Raw genomic sequence first — 15,603 nt, 5'->3', positions numbered from 1 at the left:
AGGGATTTTAAAAAATGCAAAAACGAAAATAAGCATCTTTAAGTACTTTTTCAAAACTGCAACCCAGATGAATTTTTATGCTTAAATTATAAACTTTACGGTAATAAATATATTACATGAATTAATAGATCTGAGAATGAATTTAAAAACTGGCTGAAAGGAAAAATATGCAACACTTATTCATTAAATGCTTTTTAATAATAGAACACTAGTTTTCTTTTTAAATGAAATAATTGAAATTAGAATTTCTGACTAAATGGTAAAAAAGAATTACAATATATTTTGATCAAGAGATTCAATACTATCAACTCTATTTGTGCGAAATCTTCAAAAATACAGACCAACAGAGCAGTGGTTGATCTAATTTTCAAAAAAATTGCCAATATAGAAAAGATAGTTTATATTTTCTTGTGTTAATATGCACACTACAATTTTTTACTTTTTAAGAAGTAATAGTAAATACCTTTCCAAACTTTGGTCGATAAGGTTCCACATTAGGTAGAACACTATCCATGCCTGAAAAATCAATGCAGCTTTAATATTAAAGGAAGTAAAATAATAAAAAAACACAGGCATAACTAAAAAAATATTTACCTAAATGCCAAAATGGAATAACAATGGGACATATTTTACATTCAGAAATCAAACGTCCTATTCCTAAAACAATAGAATAAAAAAAGTCAAACATACAAGATATCATATCTTAAATATCTTTGAAAATGCAATGAAGTGCCAACTTAAATTCCTGAAGAATAAAATTAAATAGGATATGCTCAACATTATTGATTTTCAGTGCTATAGTGCAAAATTTTTCAGCGGTGGATCGGTCAAAAATTCTAACATTTTATGTGCAGTTTTTTATAGAAAAAATAATAACAATGCGAAAACTATATAAGGTACTTATGTATTATCCAAGTGATCATTTTTGTCAAATCTTAAAATAAATTTAAAAGTAGTTCAAATTTAAATATTTTTCCATTTATTGCACGCATTAAGTTATCTTTGCATTTTTTCTGTTTCTTAATAATCAATTTCTATGAAAAAATAAACTTGGAAGATACCAAAACGGCTTAGTGTTGGTGAAAAAAGTTGATGGGATATGCAAGTACTACGTTTAGTTCTTTATAGCCAATATAAAGTGAGGTTTTTCTTAGATGAATTTGTGACAAGTTACATAAGTTTGCCTGTCACAGCAGTGAGAAATGATATTGCGTACAGACCTTTTATCTTTTTAAACAATTAAAAAAAAATTTAAGTTAAAAAAAAACATTTGCAATAATTAGAAAATTTTCAGCAATTAAAAAACTTCAGAATAATTTCAAAAAATTCAGATTTTATCAACAAAAAAAAAATTATTATCTGCATATCCTCATACTGCATCATCTGCATACCAGCATACTTCTCCCCTGATAATTTTATAACAGATCAAAAAGACTATTTATAAATAATGAGATGGTAATAATTATTTATAATAATGTGTGTTTTATTATTAATGTATGTGTGTTAATTTATTAACACTTACAGCTATAATTTAGTTCAAAACTTTCTAAAATTTTAATGATAAGACATTTCATGCAAGAGACTGATAGTTATAATGTCCCCCCCCCCAAATTTAAATTGGCATACATTCATAAACATTCTATTCTACTGTGACACTTTATGAAACCATTTAAGGATTATCTGTGAGTTTCTTTTATTGCACAAGAGGGGCTCTGCTTTATTCTTGCTTACATTCGCCAACTCCTGAAAATGCAGCAGATTGCAATGAGCATGCTTTGTTCCCTCATTTCATCTAAGTATTATTTTACACTGTGTTTTAAATTAAATACATAAGAAGGTACTGTGTCAAGCTTACCTAGATTGATTTGTGAAGAATCAAATTACATTACAATTCTTTCATAGACGTGTTATTGCTATAGATTTGAAAGTTATAAATGATTATGGGTAGTAATAATTAACTGCAGAATTTTCATAAACTTATTGCTGCGACAGATTTGAAAATTATGAATGATTTTGGATAGCAATAAATACAGAATTTTCATAAACTTGTTACTGGAACAGACTTGAAAGTTATAAGTGATTATGGGTAGTAATAATTAACTGCAGAATTTTCATAAACTTATTGCAGCGAGAGATTTGAAAATTATGAACGATTTTGGATAGCAATAAATACAGAATTTTCATAAACTTGTTACTGGAACAGATTTGTAAGTTATAAATGATTATGGCTAGTAATAAATAACTGCAAAATTTCCATTACTTTTTATCATTTTTATTTTGGACTTATAAGTTTACTATCCATTCTAAAATACTTACCCCATTTTAAGCGAATGAATTCATTTTTTGCCATATTAACCTTCCCTTCTGGAAAAAAGTGAACCCAAGCACCAGCATTTAATTGTTCTAAACAAAAATCCATTCCCTTTTGATAGACTCCAGCTCCTCGAATAACGGGAAAAGTTTTTCCCAAAGCGAAAAACCGTGAATGCCAATCGTTTGTGAAACAGATGTCATGAGCAGCTGCAGTCCATCTCATAATTCTATGATTCAGGATGTGTCTCCAATCTAACATACCTATATATTAAAAAGGATGAAATTGTGAAGAGAAAAAAAAAAGAGTTTAATACAAGCATACATGTATAATATACACAAATGTTACAATGTCGTTCGAAGAAATTTTGTCACCATTGCAGAAAATTTCTTAGTAAAACTCATCACTGGAAAAAAAAATTAAGAAACTAAGGTGTTTATTAGATTATTTAAGCATAGACAACACTTAAATAATGTTTAACAATATTATTTAAATGCAGAATAATTGAAAAGTGACATTTATAAATGTATTTACTAAATGTTTGCATTGAAATGTTTTTAAGTCAACATTTATATATGCAAAAAATACAAAAAAAAACAAGCATAAAGAAAAACAAAGTAAATTAATGATTCAGTTCATATTTATGTATTCATAAACTATACATGTATAATAATCTATATAGATATACATGTATAATAATCTATATATAATAATCTATATATCCATAATCCACATGGGTTCTTTTTTTTTTTTTAAATAAATAAATAAATAAAACAATTTAAAAAGAGATTTTGAACAAATTTTGTCAAAATTAGATGGTAATGAAAGGATTAAAACTAACTACTAGAGTCAATAAACTATTCATAGAAAGTTTTATTTCGTGTTTGCAGAAAGTTAATATTTTTATCTAAGTCAGAATACAAGGTGGTTAAAATTTAAATTACTGAGCTTAGATCAACAGAGTCTATTTGGGTTGATGGTTGTCGATAAAACTTGATTGTATACTGATAAGGGCAATCCTTAAGAACAAAAAACGCAAATCGAGTACACAAAGCTTTATGTAATTACAACATGAATTCTATTTTTGTCAAACACATGTTTAGAAGCTGCAGTAGATCAAGGGATAGAACACTGTTTATTTAATGTAAAAATCCAGTTATGAATCATAGCAATAACAGGTCGATTCAGATTTTGCCCCCATCTTGAATATATCACCTGGCGGATGTAAAATATTCTTAGTGGTAGTAGGATCATGGGTAAGAATCTATGTAGCACAAATGTGTCTAGTTCTATCAAAAAGTCCTCTACAAAGGCTAGTTTGTCCCAATGCTTGATCCAAGAATTTCCTGGGTCTTTTGGTTTGGGTTTAAAGACAAAATTATTATCCATTAGTTGGGATAGTTATAACAGACCAATACAATATTCATCTTTCTATAAATCTTCTATTAATCACCATCAGTAGTCATCTTTCTTTCTTCTGTATTAGAAAGATGCTGAATTACTTTGCAGTAATGGCTTGTTGCTTTTCCAACCTCTCCAAAATGAATTAACCTTCTTTCTCACAGATGAAAAACACCATCCATTGGTCGAAATTGGGCTCATATAATATCCTAGTTTCATTTACATCTGTCAACAAGAATGAACACTACAAGAATGGTTAGTCAACAAAAACTTCAGAAATTCAAAAAGCCCGAGACTTTTGGTGACCACAAGTCTCGCTTTTAATAATGTTAATTCAGAACAAGCAAAACAATAAAAATTAAATCATTCTTTTACCCTTTAAGATTAGTGACTATAGGCAATACTTTTCTTGCAACTAAGTTTACAATATTTTGTATCAATCTCATCAAAAGAATGAAAAAATTCTGAATCGATTTTACTCTCAGCTATACAATATCTATTTTTCCATACCACTTGTATACCACTTGACTGGAAAAAGGCGATTGTCATCCCAATAAGGAAGATGGACAAAGATGCTGGATCTCCTGAGAGTTATCGTCCCATCTCCTTGACTAGCATCCCGTGTAAAATAATGGAGAAAATGGTATTAAATAGGCTTATTTTTTATCTCGAAACAAACGACTTGCTCCCAAAAGAGCAGTACGGTTTTAGAAAAGGCCATAGTACGATTGACCAAATCTTATATTTTTGCCAGAGTGTAAGAGACGCTCAGAACATGCGGCCCACTAATCATACTGTGGCTGCATTCTTGGATTTAACAAAGGCTTTTGACCGAGTGTGGCGAAATAAACTAATAATCAAGCTTTTTGATGACTTTAGAATTAGAGGTAACGCTCTCCCTTGGATTTCTGATTATTTTAGGGCCAGAACCATCAGAGTTAAATTCAATCAGACCCTCTCAAGAAATTTTAGACTCGGCCAGGGAGTCCCCCAGGGTTCCGTCTTGGGACCTCTGCTCTTCTGCCTATTTTTTGCTGGCATCGAAAAGGTGATATCTAAGAGATGTAATGTTGGTATTTTCGCCGATGATGTCGTCCTCTGGCACTCTGGCGCTGACATTAAGACTATTGAAGACAATATCAACCTCACTCTAAAAGATGTGAGTGACTTTGCTCAAAAACACAAACTGGTTTTTAACTCATCTAAATCTGTTGTTAGTTTTTATACTACCAATAGGCACATATACAATTATAAACCTACTATTTGTTTTAACGGTCAAAATTTGCCTTATGAAAAGAATGCAAAATATTTGGGTTTTATTATGGACCAGGAGATTCTTGGCAATAAGCACATCGAACTGCTGGAATCGAGGTGTAGAAAGAGGTTAAATATCCTAAAATATATTTCTGGGCAAGACTGGGGAGCAGATGCTACAACTTTGAAATTAACATACACTGCACTTATTAGACCCATACTGGAATATGGGGCACCTATTTATTCCTGTGCTTCAGAGACAAACCTGAATAGATTGGAAAGAGTCCAAATTAGTGCTGCAAAAATTATTACAGGTTTGAGGCGTAGCTGTCCAGATAAAATTGTTCTGTTTGAATCTGACCTCCAACCGTTATACATGAGAAGGAACTCCAGTCTCAAGAAATACTACAATAAGCTCATCAGTTTTGGTGACCAGAACAGAACCTCTTACTATCTCAAAAATTGGAAAAATAACCATAGACTGAAGAGAAACAGTCCCTTCTCTTTGGCTGTTTCAATTCACCTTGTAGACTTGCAATATCCCTGCCGAATTGAACCTCATTCCTTGAGGTCATGTTTTAGCCCTGTTACTGATTTTTCTGGTATCCATTTCCATACGGAGCTGTTGTACCCGGCCCATAAAAGTAAAGACAACCCAGAATTTATGAGACAAATGGCTCTTGAAACTATTAGCCAAATACCATCAGATGCTTTACAACTATACACAGATGGCAGCAAGAGCGACGAAGGTCATTCAGGTAGTGGGGTTTTTATTAAAACACCCACGTACACATTGAGTCTCAAATTTAGAAATTCTGAATTTTGCTCGGTTTTCAGATCTGAGCTTATTGCGATTGAAAATGGCCTAAGACATGTTGAGAATATTGCTGAGCCTGACTTTAAGCATATATGGATACTGACGGATAGCAAATCTTCAATCCAACACCTTAGCAACTGGATGAATGTTGGAGACAGGGCTGCGGCTTCAATTTTGGGGATGCTCTTCAGGCTCTCAGCGGACTTTGGGGTACACTTCCAATGGATTCCATCACACGTTGGAATCAAAGGTAACGAGATGGCGGACTCACTGGCTAAAGATGCTTCTTTGGAACCTCTACAGCCAGATCTACCTTCCACTTTCAACGAGGTCTTTTCAGAGTGCAAAAAAATGTTTATGGACCTCTGGAGGGTTCCTCCTCCGCATAGTTGGTATTTCAGAAAACGACCTGGAAGTGCCTTGCTTTTTGAGGGACCTAGAAGCCAGCAGACTTGTTTATCTCGCTTTGCAAGTGGTCACTTGAGGTGTCTCTCGTATGTTCAGGGGCAAAAGACATTTGGACTTTGCACTAAATGTAGGACTGCTCAGGCTTCGCCCGAGCGTATTCTAAACTGTATCGATTTTAAGATCGACGAGGTTTTCTCAAAACCTCATCTGTTTTTAGACTTCCTGGACATTTTTGGACTTATGGAATTGGTCTAATTGGGATGGACCTCTTGGGGATTAGAAACAACAACAACAACATTTTTCCATGAATATAGTAATCATCTTTTTCAATTCTTTCTTTTCTATTGGCAAAGTGCTGAATAATTTTACAGTAATAGCTTATTGATTTTTCAACCACTTAAAAATGAATTAACCTCCTTTCTCACATATGAAAAGCATTATCTCTTGATCGAAATTTGCCTCACATAATGTCTTAGTTTCACTCAGATCTGTAAACAAGAATGGACACTATGTTGGTTTAAACAGTATAACCCCTCTACATAAAATATGATACAATTTAAGAAAATATGTATGAGAAACTAAACACAAAATTATAAAAATGAATTAGACTTTAAAATGAAGGTCTATATTTATTATATGGCCATATATTTTAACAGTGTGACCCCAAAGTATATTTGTTATTCGTCAAAGTATATTCAATAGGTCAATCACGAATCAGAGAAACATAATTAAATTTTACATAAAATGACATGTAAAGAAATATAAACATTGTTCATCTAAATCAGTGTTCAAATTAATAAAATAATTTAATAAAATAATTATATATTTTTAATGAAACTCAAAATGCCTGAGACTTCTGGTGACCACAAGTCTCGGGCTTTTCATAAAATTAATTAATGCACAATAAGCAAAACAATAAAAATTAAGTCATTCTTTTACACCTAAAAATTAATGACTCAGACTGAGTGATTGTTATAGCATTTTTTTAAAAACTTTAGATCAAATTTTTTTCTGAAACTTTTTTGTTTAATTTCCTAGCTCTCTCCATTTTTTTTTTTTTTTTTTTTTTTTTTTTTTTTTTTTTTTTTTTTTTTTTTTTTGACAAGGGAAAACAAAATTAAATTTTGATTTTAGTTATTGCTTTAAGGAATTCTCAATACCACCAACATTAGCTTGGCCAACAACAACAGGCAATACTTTTCCTGCAATTAAGTTTGAATTATTTTGTATCAATCCCATTAAAAGAATGAAAAAATTTCGAAACTATTTTATTTTCAGCTATTTAAGCATGAATTAAAATACTACCCTTAAAAGAGAAATTTTCCATACACACTCAGCTGTTAGGTTTATCAAACATTTTTATTCCCCTTCATTAAAGAAAAAGTTTCTAGAAAAGAATTAACAATAACTAAACACACTCGTACTACAAAATGGCATAATTGGAGAGAGAATTTTAGGGCTGTATGCTGTGTGTTCGGGTACTCCTATTCATACTGTTACTTAGAAAATTCCTGAAAATATATTTAGTTGGCCTAAGATTGAACAGATAAGCCTGAGAGCTGACAGGTCTACATAACACACAGTAAATCTGAAAAAAAATTAAAAGGGAAAAACAATCGATACTTACCCCATAGCATAGGATCATCAAGACAGGAGTGATGATTAGCTACAGTGATAAGTGGAGTTCCTTTAGGTCTATTATCTAAAGCATCTATCAAAATATCTCTGTTATGTACATTAACTGTATTCAACCACTCTGGAAAATAACATAAAACATTAAGAAGAAAAAATATTAAAAATTTAAATTTTATACAGATTCAACATATTGAATGAGATATCTATTTTAATTACACATCAGCTAACATACACCATATCAAGCCATTATAGATTACCGAAAATGTTCTTCCCATTCAACAAATCTGTTTTGAAGACAACAATTAATATGAGCAAAATTACTGCCTTAGCAAGATTGATATCTCACTTTCCTCACATAAGCCACCTTTATATTTTGAAAACAATGATTATGCAGCTCATCAGAGCACAAAATAAAACATGTGCCATACATTTATACAACTTCCTCCAAGTCGACACTTACAAAAAAATATAATTTAAAATTATTTTAAATTTCAATTAATAAAAGAAGTTTATTATTTGTTTGCAAAATAAAACTGACAAATATATAAAATTTTTCAATAATAATTTTTCATTGACTATCAATCAGGAACCTGAAGTCAAAACATTTTCAATATTCCAACTTCTTTTCGATATTCCAGCTAAACTAAAGCTCCGGCTTCTGAAATTTCATTATATACTCTTGGGTGCTTTTGTGTTTCAGATTTTAATTTGAAATTATTTCATTAATAGGAACATTAGAAAAAAAATAACACAATCATCAATGCAAATATTCATAACATAATCAGCACAAACAGAAAATACGAATTTAATTCATAGTTGAGTTACTTGTTCATTCTTAAAAAAAAAAAGAACTCAATTTAATAAATTCTTCTTCATATTAAATTCATTTTAAATGTATTTTAATGTGAGAATAGTTTTTCTCAAACAACTTGGGTAATAAGCAATGATTTTAAATGTGGCGGGCCTCTTGAATGTCTGTAGGAAGTACAATAGGTACAATAAAATTAATTGCTGGAGCCTTTGAGCATGAGAAAATATAGAGCTGCAGCTCCAGAGTGCTTTATATGCAACAACAAGAATAAGGTAATGCTGCAAGAGGACACGGATTTAGTTGGGCCTTAACTTGAGTTGCACCGATAAATCAATGATTATTATTTTCTTTACATAATACTATTTATAAAATAAAACATTTTTTGCTTAATGAAAAGACTGTGCCTCATGTCATGGGTTGTTTTTTGGATTTTATCCAACAAAATTAAACAATTAATAATCTTCTTGTTGCCTAATTACATTTTATTTAGATTTTAAAAACATTTTTTATTTCATCTAAAACAAACAAATGAAAATTAAGAAATTAAAAAAGAATACTCATTGTTGACAATAATAAAATTTAATACGAGGTCATTAATTCATGTCTCCAATTATGAAATAAAACATTTTGTTGATTGCAAAAAAAAAAAATTAAAAAATGTCATTAACCAAAAAATAAAACAATCGAATGAAACTTAAAAAAAATATGTAATGTGGATTTAAATGATATTATATTCTACCCCTGTGCAAAATATATACAAGTTTTTCTCTAATACATCTCTCCTGTTCTTGGAAAACAACCTGTTTAGCAGGAAAGCTTGTCAAGGTAATTAACAAATTCATGAAAGCTTTAAAAAATTTATAGATAAACAAAAAAATTTAAAAAAACTCAAAACAAAATTTTTAATAAATACATAAAAACTAATTTACTTAATATAAAATCCTTTAGAAAAAAAAATGTTAAAATTACATTATTTATTGAATAATGACCTTAAAATAAAATAAAGGATAAAAACTTCATAAAATAAAAATATTATGTCATTTTGCAAGTAACACTCATGAGAGATGATGCTTGATTTGATGATGGCATAAGAGAGATTACAAGATGTATGATGTAAGATGTAAAAATGATAATCTTATCACATTTGATTATTTTTAAGTATGATGAGCCAGACTGTCACAAATAAATTTAGATTTTAATCCAACAACTGATAAGGAAAATAACAAATAGGCAAACTTGCTTTATATAGAATTATCACAATGTTTAATACACAATTTTACTTCCTCTAAGAATCATTCCAAATTATTCATGTTTTTTTTTTCTTTTTTTTTTTTTTTCCTTTTAAGTCAAGATACTTTACAGCCTAATTTTTATAATTTTTTCAATACATTCTGTATTTCTACATTATTCTACATGTTTTTAACTAAAAGATTTTTTTTTTGTTTCACAGTTAAATTTTATTAATTTTTTTTTATCAGGGTGAAAAAAAAACAAAAATATTTCTATTCATCTTTAATAATTCTTTAAACAACATTTTTAATTCAACTACATTGTTCTGAAATTAGTTAATAACTTAACCATTTTTTAGTTATTTTTTCTCTTCATAATTTTTAACCAATATTGCTAAAAAAAACTGATAAACAGATACTTAAAAAAATAATTTAAATAAACAAAGTCAGGTCTCCAGATCACCAAAACATTATAACTACTATTGAATTTGGTGAGCTATTTTTTTTTTTTTTAACTAGTCTTGCCTATATTAATGTTTGAGGTTACTAGGGAATAATAAATAATTGTAACCCTAGATTTGTATGTCTCTAAATTTTTTAATTTATTTAACCTGCATTTTTTTTCTAATAAAATTCTAAATTTTTAATTCTATATTTTTTTTTCAGATGCAAATTATGTAATAAATCTAATTAAATAACTGTTTTAAAAAAAGTTATGTGTAATATTGCTTTTTACTATTTTACTTGATCTTTTTCTGAGAAAATCATTAATTTCTAATATACCTATTGACTTAAAAATTTAAGTAAAACAAAAATTTACTAATTAGGAGTAACAAATAAAAAATAAATGTATAAAAATAAATGTATAAAAATAAATCACCAACACACATCTTTATTCTGTCTTTTTAAAATAAATTAAAAAAAAAAAAGTCCAAACTCAAAATAAATTAAGCAACTGTACTTGCATCCCTGAAATGGTCTGCGTAAACTAGATAAAGTTCATAAACCTCTAAGAAACTTTGTACAAGTTAACAAGGCAATGCCTAAGCAACCTTACAATTGGTGCATATTTTAAAAACATTTCTCTCTTGTTAACCAATAACCTATTTAATTCCTATAGTCATAGATAATAATTTCATTGGTTGTATAGGAAAATGCTCAAAATTAATAGTGGTTTGTTGAACAGGCACCACCAAAATTTGACTTAGACCACAGTTTCAGTTTCTGTCACACAAAAAATAACATACTTCATCAAAATTGTGAATATTACACATTCTTTGTATGGCAATTCTTCATTTAAATTTACCTTATTAACAGCAAAAAAACTAATAGAGACATTTTGAAAGACAGACTAATAAAAATATGTACAGACTAGCAATAATTTTTAGTCACTGGTTCATAAACCAGTGACAAAATTTTTTTTAATTTCTACCCTTGTTTAAGGTAACAAAAATAAAAATGATGCAAACATATTTAACAAAAGAAAAGTTCACAAGTGTGAAGAAAATAGAAACTATTAACAGAGTTGCAATGCAAAAATTTTTTCACTGGAATGCAATTCACCACACTTTGGAAAGGAAAGATGCAATCAAAACTAATAAAAGATAATTTTTGATCAATAATTTTTAAATTATCTAAAGTTACCTAAGTTTTTATTTAGGTAGCCTCAATAATTTACTCTTTATTTATTAAAAAACAATTTTAAACATAAATTTATTTTCTTTAATATATAAGAGCAGATTTATGAATTATTTATAATTATACATCAAACTACTTTAAACAATTTAAAATTCCATACTGAATTATCATTATCAGGTATTATCACAAGTAATTTTCTTTTTAACTACCTCTATTCCTAAAAACAACTTTAAGGAAATACAATATCATAATTGCAGTTTAAAAATAGAAATGAAGCATTATAAATAGATAGCTAATTTCACGACAAATTGTCTCAATTTAGTAGAACTGCCTTCTAATGTAGAACATAAGCAAAATTAACTTTAAATTTGTTAGTATTAAGAGGATTTTCCTGAAACTGTTTTGTAATAAAATAACATTATAAAAATACATAAATAATAAAAAAATTAAGATTATTTAGTGAAAATTAGTAATATATTTAATAAAGTTTTGAACCCTGTTCCACTTCAATAAAAAGTATTAAAATGCAGTATAGTAACATATTTCGGACCCTTTAAATCCTTGGCCTTAAAAGAATTCACAATTGTTTCATTTCACATAAGCAACTATTCTGCAAATGCTTATGGGACATGAAACTTAAATAAGTTATATTATAAAAGCCCAAACCAAATTTAGCTAACTAAAGCTACCTAGTCTAGTAAAAATAAAATTTTAAATAATTATTAGAATTTGTGATAGCTGTAGGGATAACTATCCAGGATATTTCCACATCGAGATGTGTCACACAATCAGTCGCCAAATGCATTAAAAACTCTTAATTTTTTATTAAAAAAACATACAACAACTTGCAGAGGTTTGGCAAGGGGTAATGCCAGAGGTCTGTCTAGGTTTTTCTGAGAGGTACTATTTTGTGGAAATTTAGACATAATTAGTGAAAATTTAGGCATAATTTGTGAAAATCAAAAATTATATTCAAAAATCAACACGAAAAATATGGCAAAAATATGTATTTATCCTTTTTTACAGGATACAAAAATAAAATTTTAAGAAAAAAATTTTTTTGAAACGACCGTTTTTCCTAAAGTTGAATTCGTGAAAGTACCGCTAAACGGTAGTAAATTTGGCCTAGACAGATCCCTGAATGCAATGGCTTGGCATGGTGACAACGAGTTATACCCTTTGTGGGGAAGATTGATCAGTTGCAGAATAATCGCCAAGTCTTCGCAACTTAGGGGAAGTAGCCCACAAGAAACACAAATAAAAAAACAGCACAGAAAGGGACCAACTCTAAAGATATAGCTTGTAGGCACCCCTAGGCAAAAATCTACATATTTGTTCCTTTTAAAAAAAAGAAATTGAAAGTTTAAAACCTATTTGGCACCTTAGCGATTGTAAGTGGTGCGACAGATCACGATACGGAAATATCTCACCTTTGTGTTGGCCCTCTTATGCAATTTTTTAAAAAATGTCTTGCGGGTTACTAGCCAGAAGTTCAATACTTACTAATTATTTTGGCATAGATCACGATACAAAAATTTTAACAAAATATCATTTCCATTTATCTCACTAAAATAGATTAAATAATATGTAGCTTCAGTATTTAAACAAGAACTGAAAGATTTTTACAAAATAAAAAAAAAGGATGAGATTAGAATACTCTACTGTAATTGTACCTTCATTCTATGCATAAATAAAATATGCAATATCAGTTTGACACAACCTAATTAAAAGTATGATACTTATATTATAAAACATAACATCATATCAAATATTATAAGGATATGTTCATGAGGAAAAGTTCTGAAAGTTTCTCGCGGGTCACTGCCCCGAAGTTTCCAAGACTTGGCGATTATTCTGCCACAGATCACGATATGAGTAGATTAGTTACATTTTCATACTTTAGGAATGGGCATAGACATTACAAACAAAAATAGTAACTATATCTTTAATAAATTTTCAGGGTATGTTCATGTAGAATAGTTATAATACTTGTTTCTTAAGGAACGGGTAATTACAAACAGAAATTTGAAAAGTAAAATAGAGAGATCAGTAAATTTCAGAGGAAAGAAACCAAATTAATTGTAACACATTTATTTAAATAAAATTGCAATGCATCATTAGACATAAAAATGTTAATCACCAGCCATAATCTTGCTGAGTATTCCCACTGCGGGCATCACTAGAGCACTTCCCAATTGCCATAGAGAACAATTTTGTATTTTGTTGGATGGTGGGAAAGGCCATCTTAACACAATTTGATCACCATTCGGCATATTATCCATTGAATTCTAGCATAATTTTTACCCTAAGTTTGAATAATTAATCTCTCATCATCTCTCCGTCATAATCACTCTCCAAAACACGACGACCAACATTAAATAAAAAAAAAATTAACAAAAATATTTACGAATGAGCAGAAATTTTATTGAGCGGAGTTGAGATATCATCGGCTTCTTAAGTCAAACTGCAAACTATGTAAGCTATAATCTAGTTTGCTTCTGAGTCACTGTGAAGTGCTTGAACATCCCTGAACATCCTGATCTGGAAAACATCCCTGAGAATGATCCGAAGACATGGAATCGCAATTTCGATCCTCTGCAGATGGGATGGCACCCCCCGACCACGTGCACACGATACCGAGCACGCTCAATCCCTACGTTGACTGGTCAAAGTGGTCACCTGACTGCATCTAGTGATGCTTGACTTCGGTGATCTGCTGGCAACTGTGTCTTAACGATCAGTCCACTGCAAGACGCGACGGTTTAGGAAACATCCCCGAGAATAATCCACTCGCTATTTTGATTCTCTGTAGCGGGAATAGCTCCACCGCTTTGGTAGCCCGACTACCTCGAGAAGTCGAGCACTTTACGGTAGAATGGTTTAACGAGGACCGATATCGCGCACCTTCAATCCTTACGTTGACTGGTCGAAGTGGCCACCCACCCGCTTACTGACCGCATCTAGTGATGCTTGACTTAGGTGTTCTTCTGGAACCGTTTCTTTGCAATCATTCCACTGCAGGGCTGAAATTTAACAAATAATAATAAATTTAAGAAAATATTTAAAAAAATTTATTTTAACTAATGATCTTTTTTTTTAGTTCTATCATTAAACAAAAAAAGCATCTGTGGCGTAACTACCACTATAAATATTCAATACCAATTCACTAGTATATAACAGATGTTAACTTGATTCTACCACGAGGTACCTTTTGATAGATGAAGGTTGGCATAGTCTATTATTAATTCCCCACATTGGTGACCTGCTGACGTGATAAGAAATTGTCAATATTGATGGATGAATCCACATTAAACAGTTGGTTTGCTTTAAAAAAAAAAAATATATATATATATATATATACTGCTCAAAGAAAAAAAAAAAGAAAGAAAGAAATCCGGTGAAGTGTAAATAAAGTCTCCCGGTAAATAAATAATAATGAGCGAAATGCTAGGGAAAAAAAATAATAATAGCGAAAAGCTAGAAAAAAATGATGGGAAAAAATAGCGAAAAAAAGCTATAAAAAAAATAATAACGAGCGAAATGCTTGGAAGAAAAAAAAATATAATGAGCAAAAAATTGAAGTTAATAAATAAACAGCATTAATCAACTAGTGGTATCTGTTCATCGAATTCTATCACAGATAAAATTCTGGAAGGGGAGTAATGTGGCGTAACTACCACTATAAATATTAAATACCTATTCACTAGTATATAAGAGATGTTAACTTGATTCTACCACGAGGTACCTTTTGATAGATGAAGGTTGGCATAGTCTAAGATTAAACTCCCCTCACATCCATTCGGAATTTTCGTAAGAGAAAAAAGAAGATTCCCGCAGTGGACTGATCGTTAAGACACGGTTCCCAGCAGATCACGGAAGTCAAGCATCACTGGCTATGGTCAGTGTGCGGATGGGTGACCACTTGGATCAGTCTGCGTAGGGACAGAGGGTCAGCGGTATTGATCCTCGTTAAATTGTTCTATCGTAAAGCGCTCGGCTTCACGTGCAGGTCGTCGGGCTACTGAAGTGGGGGCGCCATCCACTATTAAAATTGTTATAGCAAGTCTTCGGATCATCCTCAAGGATGTTTCCCAGTCCC

The 15,603-nt window shown here is 30.3% G+C and overlaps 1 protein-coding gene across 5 annotated transcripts in view; it reads right to left on the bottom strand.

Moving 5' to 3' along the window:
* The window catches only part of LOC107437481 (tafazzin, phospholipid-lysophospholipid transacylase), a 28,762-nt gene extending 14,306 nt beyond the window's left edge, over positions 1 to 14,456 (bottom strand). For 3 of the 5 annotated variants that reach the window (XM_016049499.4, XM_071186773.1, XM_071186772.1), the window contains exons 1-5: positions 13,645 to 14,456; positions 7,819 to 7,947; positions 2,317 to 2,574; positions 595 to 657; positions 464 to 516 (exon numbers count right to left, since the gene is read on the bottom strand). In XM_016049499.4, the coding sequence (XP_015904985.1) occupies positions 464 to 516; positions 595 to 657; positions 2,317 to 2,574; positions 7,819 to 7,947; positions 13,645 to 13,786 (645 nt within the window). In that variant the 5' untranslated portion in view covers positions 13,787 to 14,456. The remainder of the gene's footprint in view (positions 1 to 463; positions 517 to 594; positions 658 to 2,316; positions 2,575 to 7,818; positions 7,948 to 13,644) is intronic. The other 2 variants (XM_071186775.1, XM_071186774.1) reach the window with 2 other exon arrangements.
* Positions 14,457 to 15,603: the final 1,147 nt, after the last annotated feature.

Source organism: Parasteatoda tepidariorum, chromosome 10 (genome assembly GCF_043381705.1).
Source record: "Parasteatoda tepidariorum isolate YZ-2023 chromosome 10, CAS_Ptep_4.0, whole genome shotgun sequence".
NCBI lineage: Eukaryota > Metazoa > Arthropoda > Arachnida > Araneae > Theridiidae > Parasteatoda > Parasteatoda tepidariorum.
This window is presented reverse-complemented; position numbering and strand designations above follow the sequence as displayed.